General features: G+C 41.1%; 1 protein-coding gene across 2 annotated transcripts; it reads right to left on the bottom strand.

Annotated features, from left to right (window-relative positions):
* Positions 1-446: 446 nt before the first annotated feature.
* LOC131973643 (1-phosphatidylinositol 4,5-bisphosphate phosphodiesterase zeta-1-like) lies at positions 447-18,842 on the bottom strand. Of its 2 annotated transcripts, XM_059335690.1 has the most exons (12): positions 18,743-18,842; positions 17,502-17,697; positions 15,601-15,802; positions 13,574-13,718; positions 13,126-13,278; positions 11,352-11,543; positions 10,073-10,229; positions 8,964-9,080; positions 6,777-6,949; positions 4,438-4,564; positions 1,151-1,300; positions 447-899 (listed from the first exon to the last, which is right to left on the bottom strand). In XM_059335690.1, the coding sequence occupies exons 2-12, from the start codon at positions 17,689-17,691 to the stop codon at positions 817-819; spliced, it is 1,689 nt and encodes a 562-aa protein (XP_059191673.1). In that variant the 5' UTR covers positions 17,692-17,697; positions 18,743-18,842; the 3' UTR covers positions 447-816. The 2 variants fall into 2 exon arrangements, with proteins under 2 accessions (XP_059191673.1, XP_059191674.1); XM_059335691.1 differs by lacking the exon at positions 11,352-11,543.
* Positions 18,843-19,307: the final 465 nt, after the last annotated feature.

Raw genomic sequence — 19,307 nt, 5'->3', positions numbered from 1 at the left:
TTCTTTTGTCTTATCCATCAGTGGCATTCAAACACAGTTATGCACGTGCAAAGACAGAGACATGCCCACACAAATATCCCTGGAAAAGCACACACACTCTTTCTCGGCTGATGCAGGTCTTCATATTATCTTAACGCCATCCTCCTCCTGACAGGCCTGCTGACCCGTACTCTCCTCCGCCTCATTCACAGGATTTAGTGATGAACGAGGATAGAAATAAACCTCCCTGCACTGGATTTGGTTCAATAATGTATACCTCTGTGAATGCTATTTATATTATTCCCTGCTGGGTCTCTCACAGGGATGTAGGCTTGGAAGAAAAAGCTGGCTGCTACGCGTTCATAGTAGTGCTCATGGACTATTAATGTACCCTGGCATCACTCATCAGTTTCAGACCTAATAGAAGAATTACGTCTATTGTTTTGGAATACATGATTATTCCAAAAACAACACTGTGCCTTGTGGTTCTTCTTATGTGTGATTATCTCTACCACAATAATTGCACTTGCATGAATTATTAATTCTATGATAAGAATCTAATATCCTACTCCAGGGATTTCTCCACTACTTGAGTGATGCCAGCAGAGAGTTATTCTTCGTTAGAGTGTCTTTGCAGCCCTGCTGGAACCTTCCGCTCTTTTTTCCTCTGCAGTAGAGAAAAGGCATGTCTATTTTCTGACAATAAAACCGGTATTTATATCTGAGGAAATGGTGCTTTTGATTTATTTATACATTTTTGTTGTTGTTGTTGCTGCATCAGCCACGCTTCTCTATTTGTTGGCGAGGTGTGTGTGAGTCTGATATGGAGAGCTGTTTTTAGGGATACCAAACAAAGACGTAGAGGGAGGCTGGATCCAGGCTGCATCCGTCTCGGGACCGGAGAGGCACCCAGCGGTAGCCTGGAGGTGGAGAAGGAAGGGGGGCGTGAAGAGAAATGTATGTATGGCCGCTAAATATATGAGCATCATATAGACACACAGGCATTTCTGTAAAAAGTGGAGCACAGAGCAGAGATTGACCTTCAGTAATGCTGACACTGAACGAACGGAAACACAATGATAGGCACACAATGTCACCTGATGTAATTTAGCTCTTTGTCTGACTCCCAACCCCCCCAACCCCTCTCACTCTTTCTGCCTGTGTGGCTCACCTTTCTTCAGGCTGGTGAAGGGCAGAGTGTACTGGCCCACAAATTCACTGCTGAGGAGGCCAGTCTGATCCCGGACACAGAAGCGGATGAGGCACAGCTCGGGGACGCTGATGTTGAAGTTCATGTCAGTATCCCAGTGAGGACTCAGAGCTGTAATCGGAGTGAACCAGGTCATTACAATCAGTAAGCATCAAAAGGTTTAGTTAAAGCCACTACAACACAGATCAAATTACTACAGCCCTGATTCACAAAAAGTTTGGACATTGTCCAAAACATAAATAAAAAAGGATGTGACCATTTGCTAATTCTTTGACATAATTCAATTGAAAACTGTATAAAGTAATGTATAAAAAATATCCATCCATTATCTTTAACCGGGTCGCCAGGGGGGGCTGGAGCCGATCCCAGCTGACATTGGGTGAGAGGCGGGTACACCCTGGACAGGTCGCCAGACCATCACAGGGCTGACACACAGAGACAGACCACCAGTCTCGCTCTCATTCACTCCTATGGGCGATTTAGTCACCAATCAAATCTAAGCTGCATGTTTTTGGACTGTGGAAGGAAGCGGGAGGACCCAGAGAGAACCACGTGTTAACTCTACACAGAAAGTTCGCAAGCTGGAATCGAACCAGTTTTCTTCCCCAAGACGTTCATGGTGCCCCTGCAAAAATCGCAAGGCTCATAGAGTAGAAAAACAGCAAATGATATGTCTGTTCTGGCCCTCAATATACACTGTATACTAACAGCTCAATACCATCTCCAGGAGCTAGCGGCTGAATAATAGGAGTAGGAGTATTTAGCAGCTAAACAACCAGATATTTTTGTCAGGTGTTGGAGGAGACCAAAACAGAGCTAAAAGACACATTTACCTGGTGGCCAGAAACACAACTGCTAATGTTGCTTCATGATTACCGGATGTGTAAAGTAGTAAAGTAAAGTAAAGTTTACCATATCAGCCTTATGTTGTGCTAAAAATGTTTGCACCTTTATTTATGCAGCCTCCAAGTGCCCCAAACTCTATTATAAAGTAATTTATTTATTTATTAAAGCTAAAGTTAAACAGCAGCCTTTCTGCAAGACCTTGTTTTGAGAAGTGACATTCAAAATAATAAATTCCTCAGTCATGGTGCTCTGAAGCAGAGGACATACAGGAGGGAAGAGTTATGTTTACCAGAGAAAGCGTCCAGGGAGGTTCTGCTGTGAAGAAGTCGATCATTCATTTATTCAGCTTATTGTTAAACAAGACCAACAGTCGACAGCCATGCCTGCCGCTACATGAGGCTGCACCTGGTGCTTAGAGCCACATGTTAACATCCTCATAATGACAATGCTGACATGCCGATATTTACCAGGTGTAGTTTCTCACAATGTTCATATTCTCAGTTTGGCACATTGCTATCATTTGTTAATTAGCATTAAACACAAAAGATCTGAGGCTGATACTACTACTGTCCTTAGTTTTGCAGGAATTCAGACTGACACTAGAGGAAAAGTCAGGGAATCTATACAGTTATTACAATAAATCATACAGGAGACTGAAAGTCTATAAATCAGTCTGGACCAAAGTGTTGAGCTGACCGACAACTGACATTGCCATCATGATGACGATACATGACATGAAGTGTTATTCGGCTGCAGTCTTTACAGTGACAAATGAGGAGAGCACACATAGATACCTAAGGACTCCGTTCTCAATCCATTTCTGATTCAAAACAATTTTCTCTTTTACATCCATTTAAAAAAAAATTCTAAGTCCACATTAATTTGCATTCACCAGTGACCTTATCTGTTTCATAGTGTGAAATGATTTTATGATTTATGCCCATGCATAAGTGCTCTGCGCCCTCCAGGACTCTTACTATCTCTCCCACGCTCTCTCTCGCTCCTTCTCCCCCTCTTTGTCTCATCTCTGCAGCAGCAACACAGTGCTGTATCCCATCAATGTTATGTCTTGATAATAAGTCAGTTTTCATGGTGCCATTTTTAAAAACGAGTGCTCCAAGCAAAATGTGACTTTAAGTTCTGTAGTGAATACCAGCTCAAATATGATAAGTCATTTTCATATTTTTCATTATGTAAAATTACAAACTAGCCATGATAAATGTTGGTGAAATGGCACAGTCATACCTCTGATCACAAAAAAAAAGCCCTGTATGTACGAGGATCCGACTGATGCTCTAAATCACTGTAGCACTTCATCCTGTATGCAGTGACTGTCAGCTCCATGTTTCCAGTCACAGCAATAGGGCATGACAGACTTCTCTTCAAAGGAAATCCACTTCCACATTTTGAAGAAACTCATCAGCACATTTCTACTCAGAAGCCCAACAGCAGCTTACTGGGAAATAGATTTAAGAGGAAGGAAAAAAAAAACCCAAAGAAACCACGAAATACGGCTGTCATAGAAAACTCCTCCAGTTAAGGTGGTTTCCGTGTTTTCTCTTGAAGGTTTACATTGCCCTACAGTGTGCCGGAACCAGGCATGTTCTCAGATATCATTTTGTATTTCTTTCTGCACGTGTTAGTGTGCAAGCAGAGCTGCTAGAACGGCTGTAAACTCCTTCTATCCTGATATTGATGCATCTGTTGTACAGTGCCATTTTAAAGCAATCAACTATAAAAGTCACAATGACCTGATTTTAATCCCTGACAACAGTCACACCTCCTAAAGACGTTAGCATAGATGCTACGATAGCACCACATATATCAGAATTGGGGAGTATTTCTAAATTAAAAGACAAAAGAATGGCACTGAAGGTTTTTCTTCGGCAGACAGTGATAGACAGATGTTCCTCCATCACCTGCCAGGTATTTTTTTTGAAAGAGCCTGCTTTTCCCAACAGTTTCCAAACACGGCTTCTCAGATGGCTCCATGTAACAAACCATCTGGCACTTCAGGTTAGCTGTTTGACAAAAACAAGTAAATTGATAACTTGACAACTCCTCCACTCTGTTAGGCAAGAGCCTGGAAGACATTCAATGCAGGCAGTTGGTTCCTTAAGTGCCTTGGTGGTGAAGAAAGTATAAAAATGTAAAATAGAAAGTCCCAACATCTAAATTCAGAAAAAAAAACACAAATATGGCCAACAAGCCCACAAAGCTCATTTTAGATAATAACACTCAGAAATGAATCTTTTCTGAAAACATTGCTGAGTTAAGTCTCAGAAAATACAGCTTTGATTGATAAAAGCAAAGCAAAGCAAAGCAAAGTCTGACAAAGAAGAGCATCTCAAGCTGTGTTTTGTCCCAATAAGGCCACATACAGTTGCTCTTGCAATACTTACAGTTGTTTTTGACAGTATGTGTGCTTTTTCTGCGGGAGTCAGATGCAATCCCATGAATCTCCACTCGCACAAAGGGGTCCAAGGCTTTGCCGCTCCTGGGGACGGGTAGGTTGGACCCACTGATCACCTGTAGATAGACACACAGAGATGCAGGGGATCTGGTCACATGGGGTGTCTGAGAGTGTGATTGATTTGGGGGATGAAGAGTAAATATGAAAGAGAAGCGAAAACAGGAGAGCCAGTAAGAGTGGCGAAAAGAAGAGATGGGGAGAAGGCTGTAATTACATAGGTCTGAAGAGAGGCAGGCTTATCTGCAGTCCTCTCACACTGAGCCTTCCCTTCCCCGGCTCTGATCAAAGACAAACCTGCATGTACTTATCACGACATGCCCGGCTTGGCACTGATGGAGCTTTACAGTGTCCAGCCCAAAATTACACTCCCTTTCCTCTCTCAGTTATGCTAAGAAACGCCCTGCATTAGGCTCATTCATGGCGACAATGCTCCACACTCTGAGTACACAGATAACACTTTGCATACATTTCATAAAGATTTGCTGTTGAAAAACACACCATTGCTTGTAGTTGACAGGTTTATGCTAAACAGACTCATGAGAGCTCAAGGGGAAAATATTCTTTTCCTGAGCAGATGAATAATTTACTGTTTAAAGATTGAAAACTCAATCCTACCTATGTTATGCTACTGAATGCTACTTGTGGTTCTGATTTCCACCGAGTTGAGAGCTGAGTCAAGATTGCAGGATTTTCCCTGAAGTGATCAAATAATACAGAATGATGATGTGAATAAATATAAAGGTAGGCTTTCTCCCAGGGCATCCAAACACAGAGCGTACCACATTTATATTTCATGCACTGTGCTCAGAGGGTGTACAGTGTGTGCATCCTCCTCTAGAAGACAATGTTTAAAGTGCTTTTAGTGAGAGGGTCTATGCATCCTCATGTTGTCTGATCAAGAGTTATTTCCATCAGACAACAAGAAAAACAGAAATTAGTAGAAGATCTGCTTCATAGGATGTGATAGGACCAACTGATGTGAAAATTTTAAAACCAAGAAGTTAAGAGGTAAAAGTTTCACTGATTATCAATATGGATGCTGACAGTGAATTTTTAAGCTCGCTTTCTATGTGGATTGTGCACCTATTTTGCACTTATATGACTATAAAAACGTTCCAAAAAAGGCTGCTTCCTAAAACAAATAATGTATAAAGATAACTTAACATTATTATACATAATTATGTTATATTATTTATAATGTATCACATTGTCAACCAATTCTAGAAATGAAAACTGAGAAATTAAAGATGAATAAGAACTAAATAAAAGCTAGTTAAACTTCAGTACTGTGTCAATCAATTGCTGACCATCAAAATAAAAAACACCTATCAGCATTTTTAAATCACCCCTTGCATTGTTTTCTGTGTTATATGTTCTGTAAAAAAAAAAATTAAGATAATATCGCTTGACGGATCAATTGATTGGGCTCTACTTTAAAGCAGCAGATTTAACAGGTGACATTTAAAACAACTACAATATGAACTGAGAAAAAAGTCCAAGATCCACACCTGGGTCCATTTAAAAACTATAAATATATTAACAGTCTGTTTAAAGGTCAGTTGTTTTAATTTGGGTGGACCAACGCTTTAACAGAAGTTTTCACTATGATTAATATCTGTTCATAAGACAGATTCAGGCAGAGTAGCTCTGAAGTTCCCTCGTCTACCTCCTCTGCAGCGAGTCTGTATGAGTCCCATGTGATCCCGGGCAATTCCACATATTGTCTTTGCAGTACAAAGCCTCGGATATCTCTGAGCCTCACCATTATGTTGTACATGAGAGCAAACTGTTGTATCTCTGTAATTGGACTTAGAAGAGTTAGTGTGCGACAGTCGTCCTGGTGGCACACTAAAGAGCTGAGACTGTGTTCTCTACAACTTCATTCATCCTTCTCCATGTGGCTTCGATACAGTACATTGCAAGCGCTGCTATTGCTGTCCCCTGACATGCTTAAAATAATGGAAACGGGATGATTTATTAATTGGACCTTGGGTCTAATTGCATTAGATCACCCCTCTCTCTCCTTTCCCTTTATTTTCTGAAGGACATAATCTAATTAAACAGAGACACTCTCAGGGAGATTTACATCACTGTTGGTTCACAGCATCCGGTAAGAAAGCATTTATCTAGAGACTAAGAGTACACAATCTCGATATTGTGAGGCGTAGACAAACACAACATGCACATCAAGCACACACACAGTCCTGTAACGTTACACCTTAATCCATAAATCCACCCTGAGTGGATTATTCAGCTCCGATGCTTTACCTTGAGCAGCAGGTGTGTGGGTTTGAGGCCGTGCTGGCTGCAGCCGGGATCAAAGCTCCTCTGACAGGACATGAGCACCTCCGGCTTTAGGACGTATCCACAGCCTCCGTTGTCCTGGAAACGGCCATCATTAAGGTCCATAGGCAAGCCCAGAGACTGGAAATTGAGAGCCACTGCAAAACACCACGGGACAAGGTTGGAAACAATGAAAATGAGGAGCTACACAGAAGTGACGAAAAAAAAATTATAGGGACAAAATTGAGAATGCCTAAAGCTTGTTAAAATAAAACGAGCAGGCTGAGATTATCTCATGCATACCTTCTGTTTTCTAAGACTCGTGTTCGTTCTGCAGGAGGGAGCTAAATTATACAATGACTTGAAATGTTTCCCCAACAATAGCGTACATTGCATCAGGGACACTCTGTATCACCAACTGTGCAATAAGTGCAACTGTAGTGGGTTTTCTGCAGTGCAAAGCTCTGTGCTGCATACAGTACACCATGTCTACAGGTCTGAGCTATATATCTGCTGGTAAGTCTGCAATAAAAGATAAATCTTGCAAAAACACTTTTAATTTTGTCTGAACTAACACACTTCGACGCATCCTCCTGCATCTTTTTATATGCACATGTGTCACAGGATCGCAGTGAATGTTCTGCTCATCTAACTGTAATTGATCCATCCAGGCTGCTGCCTTGTACCGCAGTCTCCTGCAACTGTGAAAAGTGCCGATCACCATCTGCACAGCTGCCGGTGAGGCACGTAGACAGTCTGCTCAATGATCAGCAGGGCTTTGTGTCAGAATCAGTGGCTGGCAGGCGGAGGGATGGAGACAGATGAGGGGGATGTGTAAAGACAGGCGAAGTGACAGGCACACCGGCCAAGACAGTGCCAGACAGAGCAGGGTCGTGACTTTAAGTTAATGGGCAATCATGCATTGCCAGATGCCGTGAAGGTGTTAAGTTTATGAATTCTTTTTTCTGAAGAAGAATCTCAAGAGTAAGGGCATGTGATATAGAGTCAAGCCCAATGCTCACGCTTGAGTCTAAAGAAATGATAAAAAAAAAAACTAAGCTGTGACCCAGACAAGGATGTAGTTTAAAGAGAGAAAAAGAACACATTTGGTGGGTGGGGGGGCAAATCGATTTAGAAAAAGTGTGATAAGGGCTGGGAGAGGACTTGCTCCGGGGAAAACACAGATGAGGTGGTCAGGCTGTGGACTGGAATGAAATGTTCTTTTCACTGCTAATCGACAGGACACTTGGCCAGGTTGTTCCCTTTGAAGTTTGACAATCTGAGTTACCGTACTGCATTTCTCTCCATTTCAAAGCTTGTAATGGATTGCAGTTGTTCAGCGTGTGCCAAGAACTTTTTGATTCCTGCTGAAACTGCTGACACATAGGAATTTTAATAAAAAAAATCTCTTTTCATGTCTTTTTTTGTCTCGACCAAAATAGAAACATAATTGGCACCAAAGTACTAATGACTTAAGGGGAATGCTATCACCCATAGTTTTTAATTATCCTTTTTTGTAATTTCCCATTTCAATTGAAATAAGTGAAATACCTAATCACTGAATCAATTTATTGATGGTTTAGTTTAAATTCCTGCATTAATTGACCAGTCAGATTGGTCCAAATAATAGAATACTTTGTCAACTTCTCTCCAAACCATAAAACCAAATACAAATTTGCTCCCCTACTGTCACAGTTTGGTGGGGGGGATGCTGGTGTGAAAGAAATTGGCATAATTCCAGAAAGTAAGGTAGTTACGTCGGTGACATAGAACTTGAAAGTTTTCATCATTTTCTGGAAGTGGACCTTGTTGTTCTTTATACTCTGTATCCTCACTTAAACCTTGGCTCCTGTCATATTTACTATGGCCACAAGAGGCCTAGCAATCAACATACATATGGGTTGTTTTAGGCTGCTCGAAAAACAGCACATGGGCTCTCATAACTGCATGTTAGATAACAATGCATACTTTGTATAAATCATACTAGTTTGCACTGATCTTGCAAGTGTGGAAATTCACAAAGGTTCAACAATTGATGTTAAACAAATCAGCATTGTTTCCAAATTCCTGTCCCCTAATAAATGTGTGTGTATGGATGTGTGTGTTTTTACTGCATACCTTATGTGTGCCCACGGACAGGCATATACTCGCCCCCTCTCCTACTCTACCTACCGAGCTGTGAGCCGACGTTCCAAAACTCCTGGGGGTTGTAGTTGGAAGAAGATGTCCTCGAGCCTGCTGGGTAAATCCTGCTGAGAAACTTCTGGTTGTGCTGAACAAAGTCTGCACCTGAATGAGAGAACACACACTTACAGGTCAAATGTGTCTTCTGACACACACTTATTAATGAGGAAGTCTCATGATTCAGACTTTACATTTTCGTCTATCTGACTTAGTCACGATGGCTGTGTGATGCAGTGATCCATGAAGGCATGTTGGTTTATTTACAGGGACATTGTCACTTTTTAATAGTGTAAAAAATGTCCAGTATTCCCACTCTCTGTTTTGTTAACTTTTTTGATCAGTTTCTTTAACTGAAATACAATCCTTCTAGAGTGACCTCAAATAGAAATAGTTCAGAAAACCTGAAAAGGTGGAAAACATTCCTGATTAAGTTTTAAAGCCTGAATAATGATCCTCATTCTGGCTAGACAAAAGCTATGGTGTGTGATCGCACTGTAGCTGTGTAGTTTCCCTGCAGGGCTTGAGAATGACAAGAGACTACACGATTTTTACAGCCCGAGCATAGCCGAGACTGTTCATGGCTCATCCCAGCTGAGCCAACCAGCTCATAATGTAGCTGTGTGTCTGGAAAGTCTCACTCCTCCTCAGCAGGAGCAGATTTCATTTCTCTACATCACTCTGTTTCTCCGATATACTGCCGCACAGCAGCGCGATGACAGTTTAACTGATTATCAGTTGATTCGAACCTCTGTGGGCTCTTTCCGCTTCCCCAACAGTGAGAGTATATGGCACATTTCTGGGCTTGTGCTGTTGTGCTTGATTCCCTATAAAGTACTCCCTTATGTTGTATATGTCATGTTCAATATGCTTTCGCTATTATGGAGGTTTATGGCACCAGATGTAATTGCATTTCTCATCCAATGAGGACCTACAGAGACTTTTTCTTTGAGCTCAGAGTGATTATAAATCATGTGAATCTGCTGGGCTCATCAGAATCACATTTTGTAATATGTGTAATTAATTATATTCCTTCTTTATTACCTCAGAATCAGGCTACCCTTCCTCTTCCCCCAGTTACTCCATCAGTAACATTTTACCTGAGGCTTTGGCTAGCTTTCGAGCTTTCTTCTCTGCTATTGATGTGTTCTCGTAGTAGTTCTGATTGTCCTTGGAATGACTGAAGCTGATGAACTTGACAGACCTGGTGTATACGACCATGTCGGATAAAGCCTCTGCCACAGCCACCTTCTTCTTCTACTCATGAAATTAAAGAGGAAGACAAACAAGAGAGCATTAACCAAACTGCAATAAATTGTGTTGAAAATATACAGATTGCAATAGTAAAGCTGTACCGTGTATATGGTTGCAGAATACATTCAACTATATCTGTACAGTCTATTTCTGTCTCTAGTTTGAATCTGTTCCCAAAAGCATAATAATAATAATAATTAGTTTAAAAATGAAAAAACATTATCAACAGAATGGGAAGAAGTAACAGTGTTGACGTTATGTCAAAGATCTATATGCATTGTGTTGCAGATATTTGCTAAAATTAGCATGCTAACCAGCTAGCCCAAGCGCTTCCTTATAATACCCCTTGTGCATCAAGAAGCAGTAGTGAGTCACTGTAGTGTCCAGTCTGTCCTCAGAGATGAAAAAGTAGACACACTCTACACTGTTAGCTATACAGATGTTAGCAGCTTGACACTAAAAACTAAAGTTAAATTTGAGACCTACACACGGGCCGAGATTCTGCATTTAGATACTGTTGCAATGGACAAGTTTCCAGAAAATCTAGCTACATCTCAGTGTAGATGATGTGAGACGAAGCAGAAGCAAGTAAGCCGAGATCCAGGCTAACCTAGGAGCGGCTCCCATAAATCTGCTGTACAATGTGTTCCTCACAGCACACATAGTGAAAAGAGACTGATGGTAATATAACATCTCCAACTTAGCTTACCTTTGGAGCTAGTAGGCTGCATTGTTGCCTACTGTGCAGACCCCACACCCAACTCTGCATTGCATCCACTTGTGTCTCCTCTCTGCTGGGCTGTTGATCTCTGTGCACTCCACTGAGCAAGTAACCTTCACCTGGATGGAGCTAGACTCTCCAGCGACCAATCTATTGCAACAGTCTCTTGAATGCAGAATATCAACTTAGGGTGTTGGTCTTATTTTTTAGTTTAGAAAATTCACTATAAAATGTTGAGGACATTGCATGTTTTATTTTCTATCGATCTGTAACATTTCATAATCTTGGACTGTGTCTTTGCATGTAACTTTCAATCATGTAATTCTTGCACAAGGTGAATTACTGCTCCCTTTGTAGCCATGTCTTACACATTGCCTCTTACTTCCGGCTCCTTACTAACTTACTTTTGGCTTTGGCCCTGCCTTTCTGGGAGACCAGAACTTTGTTTTGCTTTGATGGTCCTCTTCCTCCTCATCATCCTCCTCCTCTTCCTCGCCCTCATCTACACTCTCCTCTGCGTCTGTCCCTGCTGCGCACACCGTCTTAATGTGAGGCTTTAGCTTTTTATTCTTGATGAGGATCTTATACTTCAGGTCCTAGCATCCCCACAAACACACATACAGTATGAACTCACACATGAATAAATGCAAAGGTACGTTAATCATCCTAGGCACCTACATTCAACTCGCCCTCATAAAAGCATCACAAAGTTGCATCAGTCAAACAAACTCTGGATCATCCCTGTTCCTGCTTTCTGAAACTCAGGAAACAAACATCAAACATTTGCTTTGCACAAACCGCCCCCTCTCTGATTTGTCAAAAAGATGTGATTCTTCAAAGAGTCACTCAGTAGCCACATCCACATCAGTGCATACACACCAAAACATGTTTGGTCGGATAAAGAAGAAGAAAGCAGCAGGTGCACTGAATTACGAAATCGCACATATGCTGCTACATTTCACTGCCACATTTCACTGCCCTGGCTCCAAATCTGTTAGTACTCTATAGGGCTCTTTATGCAGATTAGCAGCAATATGCTAAAAGTAAAAAAATAAATAAAAAAAACATTTTGTTCTGGACTTGAAAGTAGCTCCATGGTAAGCCATTCTGCAGGAAGTCACCCTGTCAGCTTCACTGCATGCACAGGCAAAATATGCAAAATAATTACAGATCTGCCAACATTAACAACCCATAGGAGTCAATATAGTATGAAAATTATAAGCTTCAGATCTCCTTTGGCACTGCACTCTTTCATTTTTCATTGCTATTACACAAAATGAGCTAGAACAGAGGCTTTGCTTGTGTTGATATCATTTAGGATATCATTTGGCCTGTGTTTACAGTAAAAATAGGGTAATCTAAGTGGTCTAATGAAAAGTTCTGCTACTGCATTTTGGTTATAGTTTATGAGTGAATGAAAACTTGGGAGTGAAGCTGCATGAATGTGACACATGCACACTGACGCTGTGTTTAAGTTGCTGCGGGTTAATAGTCAAGATGAAACCATTAGCGCTGAGTCTCCTATCTGAGCCCCCACTTCCTGAGTCATAAAGATAAAGAATGATATGGGGAAGAACATCTTATATGCACACTCAGGATAAAACACAACTCATTTCTTGCAGTAAATTCAAAAGCAGTAGAAGTCAGAGGCGGCAAAGAAACTCCAGCACACATTCATTCACTCAGAGAAAAAAGCTTCATCCTCCAGGCCTGTTTCAAAAGGCTGGATTGACTGTGTCGGCATCTTTTAGGCTGGTTTGGGGCATGTGCTTTCAGTGGAGAAGTCAGAATCACAACAGAGTAATCTAAATGAACAATCAGCTCAAGTGCCTCAGCATGCTTAAAATGATGGGCACTTCTCAGGATCAACCACATCGCTTTCATTTTTATGAATCTCTGAGAGATTAAAGAGGCTTGCAAATGCAGACGTCCATTTCCCCCTGTGTCCCCGCGGAGGAGAGAGGCACAGGAAGCCTCGGAAAGAGACTAATGAGGCCCTTTGTGACGACCAAAAGGTCTCATTTTCTCCTTGTTTTGCTTTGCTATGACAGGCGATGTAGATTTATACATACAAACACTATCATGCCTCCGCCTGCACCAGCAGCTCTAACATTAAACACAGATCCTGCTTCTAATTTACCACTGCAATAGTAGAGCACTCTTTTTTTCAACTCTTACATTCGGGCTTGGGAGGTCTCCAGTGGTTGGGTGATCCAAGGGAATTCTCAGCAGCTTTTCCCCGAGGATAGAGATGAGGTACTGTGCCATGACCTCCTGTTGCTCTCGGGAGCAATGATTTTCTAATGACAGGATCACCGGGTAAGCAGACACCTGTCAAGAAATAATCACATCAAAAAGAATCGCAAATCAAACCCTATTTCCAACAATTAGCATCAACGTAATGCTCTCTCTGCAGGCTCTAAATTCTCCCGACACATCACAGAGAATGGCCTGAATCAAAGACAGCTCGCAAGCAAAGCATTACGATCAGAGATGCGATTAATTAGAGCAAATGCAGCTATGTGGGGACTCCTGGAGGCTACAGAGGTAGGAGCGAACACTGAGTGAGACGCCTGGGGCACCACTCCAGAAAATATATGTCATGTAACATACTATAAGATGTTACCTCAAAGGCATGCTGCTCCACTGTGGTGATGACGTCCTTAAAGAATATCTTGGTGGTCAGGGTGTAGCCATGGTAGACTACAGGCTCCATATCTGGCCCATCCCAGCAGTCAATCTCCAGACAGCGACAGCCTTTCCTCAGAGCCCTGTGCCACACAAAGACATACATGCACACACTCTGAGTTGTGGCAAAGCTATGTTAAGCACTTATAATGTACTGCATGAGAAATTAGGGGTATAGTGTTGAGGCACAAGCTGAGCTATGTTGCTTCTATGCACAAGCAATTAAAACCACTCCCAACGTCTGTATATCATATATAATGAATGCATTTGAATAATGTATAGCAAACATTGCAATTTGATATTTTATTCCAACAGCTTCTTCTACCAGAGTGTTTCTCATCTGCTACTCGAATGGTGCTGTTACATTTCCATTTCTGTGCTTTCGTTATTTAAAAAAAATAAAAAAAATTGCTGTATAGAATGTGTCTCGGTGTTATAAGATGGTTCTTTCTGTTGGTAGTGGACAGAAATTATATCACTTTCAGAGCAGGGGTAGGGCACTGATACATTTTCTTGCAACCCTGATGCAAAGTTGAATCACCCTTTTAACTGAATGGTTCTGCTTGTTAGGAAATCAGCCTTTCTACCAGTGTGCTGCTGTTTTATGATGACACACACGTCCATGTTTCTGCTGTGTGTTTCTTCAACAGTTGGAGTCCATGAATGTTAGTTTTTGACCTCACTTCTGCTCTGCTTTGTTTTATCTCTTTGGTCCCGGAGATATCATGATGATTGTCTCTTCTTTTATATTATATTGTGTTTATTGTATAGCTGACTAAAGAGCGTAGCAGTATGGAGATAACAGGGAATATCATGTAACAAAGGTTATCAGTGAGATTTAAATCCACAACATGTGATTACAGGGTACGTTTGTTCTCATTCTAACAAGGCAAATAAGCATTATTAAAGAAGTTATGAACTTAGTTTAGTATATTTTTTTTGTGTATGGTTTAAACACACAAGCTACAATGTGTTAGCTTGTGACTTTAGTGTGCTGGTAGGTGTATATGTTGTATCTTTTAGCCTTTATGCTAAGCTAGGCTAATTACAGCTGGATTCTAGTTACATCCTTCACACACAGAAAAAGAGTGGCATCGATCTTTTCGTCAAACTCTTGTCAGAAGAAAGCTTATAAGTGTATTCCCTAAAATCATGTATCATTTCTATGCCACCTATATGTCGCCAGAACACAATTAGACAATTATGTCACATAGTTTTTACCTATTGGCCACTGTGAATGTAGTATATTGGTGCTGAAAAATTTACATTCTGATAAATAACTAAAAGTTTCAGTGATATTTTTATAATTTGTTGATTGCATCTTCTTATCATTGTTTCACAGCATACAGATAAGACAAGACAAGACAAGGTCATTGTCTTGTGAGATAATGGGATTTGCTAAAAGGCCACCGTCTTCTCCTGCCACTTTGTTCTCCTCTCTATGATTCCTTCATTGTCTAAGTAAACCAAAGCTTCCAGCCCGTTGGTTTGGTGGGTTCCACTCAGCCAGCCACCCTGGGAGCTCAGCACTTTCACCGGGACCATAAATACAGCACTTCTGCTGCCATCAGCCCATTTTGTAATCACCTCCATTGTCCCATAAAGGGACCACAGCGATTTCACTGTGCCTAAGCACATGAGCCGGTCAATGAATTGAGAGGATCCTGACAACACACATGTAGGTCTGCAGGAGAGCCTTTAGAAAGCAATCTTTTATTGAGGGGCACTTTAGATCTGTATCAGAGTCAAATGGTGTTTAAATTGGCCTTATCAGCTGTTTTGACCCACGTTAAATAGCAGATTAATTAATGTTTCTGTAAATATGGCCTATATATCTCACTTACAGGCTATAATTTTTGATGAATCATGTAGGGGATTTTTCTCTCTGGCGGTGGATGTGGTTTTCTGAAGTGCTGCATCATGAAGAATAATATAAGCTGCACTGTTTTCACTGTACTTCCCTACCAAACATAGTTATCCAGGTGGCTCTTTCCTATGAGCTGATCTCCAGTCAGGTACGTGTTGTGTGATGAGGAGATGAAGTAATTAGTGAGAGGCTGGTCCATGCGTTGGTACACAGACGTGTGGGCCTGGTCGAACACGCAGCAGTCTTTGGACTCCATGTACCTGAGGAATCCTTCAAATGTCATGGACCTGCTTTCTCTGGCTGGAGGAGGAGCAGAGTAACACTGTCAGTAATAGTCGAAATTGGCTAATGCACCAAGAACACAAAAAAATAACTAAAAACGGTGAAATGTTAAAAGAAACAAATTCATATCAAAGCTATGTGTCTACAGTCATGGTAGCAACTCTGGTGTCACCACTGACACAATGTTATGCTAAATATTAGCTTATTTGCCCTTAAAGAGATGCACAGATGAGGCTGTTGGAAATGTCATCAGTTCTGCCATAAACCAGCCTGATGATGCCAGATGAAAAGTCAGGGGATCAGCAAAGTCATTGGAATTCATCCTCTGGGGCCCATAAAGTCTGTGCAAAATTTCATAGCAATCCAACCAACAGTTGTTGAGATACACGGGGGCACATAAAGTTGGAATAATTTTGTTTTCCTCTGTTAATTGCGGTTTCTACTTTTTTTATTGTGATGTGTTTGGAAGAGATTGATTGATACAGTTTTGGAATATTATCTGTCAAGAATAAATCACATTGTCACAATTATTTCATGGAAAGAGGTAAAAAATATATTTTATTCCAACTTTATGGGCAACTGTCTATTATTATTGTCACTGGATTAAACTAGTGCCCTTAGAATGTAGCTTAGTAAAGATTACTGAGTTACTACTATTTGTTTATAGAATGTGATTAAAGATGCAGTGAAGAAAAATAAGAACACTTAATCTTGGGAGGTTAAACTAGTCCAACTGAAGAATCTGTTTAAAAGAGCAACCTCAGTGAAACATCTGGTCCTTTGAATAAATAGTCAAAAGTACAAGACTGCATCCATTCATCCAGAAGAGAGAAAAAACTACAACTCCCAAAAAAACATCCAATCGCAGATCTTAAAATAAACCATCTTCATGGCAGACACTGTGGCTTGTCATATCAGGGAAAGCACAGGTAGAAATGATAGCATTAAAAACAACAGCATTGCATTTAGTTAAACTAGTTTCAGGGTGTTGTATTGTGCATGCTGTCTTTCTGTCATGGCTTACTGTGGCACTTGATGGAGGTGGCTGAGCCATTGTTAACAGAATTTGTTTCACCTTCTTTCTGCTGCATGCCACATGTCAAAATGTCCGCTGTGAAAAATGTGTGTTTTACTGAGGCTGTGAATGGTTGGCTGAACCTAGAAACTATTTTTTGTGATGGACCTGCTTTTACATTTTGCAGTTTAGATCTGTTCACTTTCAGATTCTGGATCATTTCTTTATTAATTCAGAAACCATTGTTCGATTTAAGAAAAGAAAAAAACCCTCTGTATTCAGGTAAAGTATTGTCTTAAAATAAATAAACAGAATGCACTATAAATATGTGCTAGATAAGTGAAGAAATCGAGGTTTGTTTAAGCAGCACAGACTGGTTGTGAGCCCTGTGTTGTTGTCCCTGTTTGTGATGCTGTAAATTAGCCAGCAGTACAATGAGCCTGAGACAACATCTGGTCTGCTAGTCTACTGACGTGCCTGACTCCTCCATTTTCCTTCTGTCATTTCAACCCTGCTACCCTCTGGGCTTACAGCGAATCACTTTGTCAGCCTGGCACCGCTGGAGCTTAAGCCTTGACTTCTGTTTTAACTAAATTAGCATCATTACGTGACAAAGCCTTCGTCCTTAAAGAGTGGAGTTTTCTACCCACAGTAATGAGCAGCAAGCAGCCTGGCATGGTACACAGCTCTCCCTTCACTTACCTGTCTCTTCAATCTCATATCTATCAATCAAACTCTCTGCAGTCTCCTCATTGGCTGTGAGCTCCATCTGCTCCTTGTGGAGGAACTTGAGGAGGGCGCAGGCAGGCAAAGTGGTCTGGCCTGAGGTGTAGCATTGGTACAGATGCTGGATTTGAGCTCTCCTGGAGGAGGGGGCCTTGCCTTTCTTCATCTTGCCCTGCACACAATCATTTTAGCATCTTAATCCCCTTTCTTCAACCCTGGGAAGTTTCTTTGTGAAACTTCCAACTTTTTATGAAATTTGTGTGGGCGTACAAGAGTATGTGGCTACTAATAATTTATTAAAGACTCGTGTTTGTCTGCAAGGCTGAATATCCATCGTGATATCGTTAGAAGGGAGAAAGTGTTGAATTTAGAAGCTTTAAAAGGCATAATACTTCAGATTATTCTTTACGTTGTCATCTTGTAGATATTTCAAACACTTGTAAGTGTCTCAAAGACACAGCACAACACTTGCTCTCTAAAAATATACAGGAAGCAGGGAAAAAAATGTCAGCTCAGAGATGTATCCTGGCTTTTACCTGAGCTCACTGTTGAAATACTACTTTTTCAAACTCAGCATGAGAGAGAATAAAAGAAGAAGTCAGGGTCTTCGCTCGGCACAAAGTTCTCCCAGCCTCTCACGCTGCACCCTCCCTCTCTCTATCTCTTACTTCCATCAAATACTGAGGCAACGTCTGTGTGACTTTCTCATTTTAGTCCCTCTCCTCTCCTTGTCATTCCTCTCAGTCAGTAAGACAAAAGTGTCTGTGACTTTCCTCTGCTTTGTGTGTGCCTCTCTCTCCCTCCATACCTTTCATCTCTCTGTTCTGCAGCCCCTGACAGTTCAGACATATGCCTAAGCCAGTGTTGTCACTGGGTACCCTGCAGTGGGCCAGCCTCCCGCTGCATCTGTCGCCTTAGTGAGAGCAACACAGAGCAACCAGCTCTGCTATCATCTTCATTAACCTTTTATGCAGTTGCAGCAACTGATTCTAGACAGAAGATCCCTTTAAAGTACTTATCATGTCGAATAACTGGTCGTTTGCTAGAGCAGAGTCACCACTCTTTGCTACACAAAGATATGGACAAACCCTTCCCTAACTTACTACTTGAAAATTTGCCATTAAACTACCATCACAGAGGAGAATTAGCTTTGCAATTCTAGCTGAACTGAGTGTTTCCTGAAAACCCAAAAAGATATCATGTGAACAACAGCCTACCTCAAATACTGATGGTCCCTGAGCCCCTATTGTAAGAGATTTAGGACTAGGATATCAGCTGTGTATAAAAACACTCACACGGTTTTGATTTTTCAGCCGATTTCAGATGAAGTACACAAAGTTGTTGCCATAGAAACAAAACATTCTGATTCCATGGACATGTTGTGTTGTGAAGATCACTGGTGGAAGATTAAAACTCACCCTGTGTCTGTCTGATCTAATTATTTCAGACATGAGTGCTGGACTTGGTGATACAGACGGAATAGAGTGTGTGAAGAAAATTCCTTTCATGCTGAAAACCCTGTCTGGGGTGAGAGAAGAGTCTTTCCTTTTCACATTTTGGCAAAAATTGTCATATTTTCAGAGTAGTTTGAAGTGTGAACCTACAGATGACTTGGACCCTGTTTACAGTTGGTTTTTAAAATGTGTCTTTGCCGATCGGATCACAAGTGGACAGCACTAAATATAAGTGTAAACAGGGTGCAAGACGCATCGTGATCACTTAGCTTAACTGTATCCCAAATCGGACACCGTTCGGCTGAGATTCTATCAAAATTTCACATTA

The sequence above is a fragment of the Centropristis striata genome, chromosome 6 (genome assembly GCF_030273125.1).
Source record: "Centropristis striata isolate RG_2023a ecotype Rhode Island chromosome 6, C.striata_1.0, whole genome shotgun sequence".
In the NCBI taxonomy this organism is placed as follows: Eukaryota; Metazoa; Chordata; class Actinopteri; order Perciformes; family Serranidae; genus Centropristis; species Centropristis striata.
Note: the sequence above shows the minus strand (reverse complement) of the source record. Positions and strands in the feature narration are given on the sequence as shown.

Coding starts and splice junctions, on each gene's coding strand:
- LOC131973643 (XM_059335690.1), bottom strand. CDS start 17,691: ATGAAGAAAGGCAAGGCCCCCTCCTCCAGGAGAGCTCAAATCCAGCAT. Junction 13,719..15,600: donor CACCTGGATAACTATGTTTG/GTAGGGAAGTAC, acceptor TGTGTGGCACAG/GGCTCTGAGGAAAGGCTGTC. Junction 1,301..4,437: donor ACATACTGTCAAAAACAACT/GTAAGTATTGCA, acceptor CTCCGATTACAG/CTCTGAGTCCTCACTGGGAT.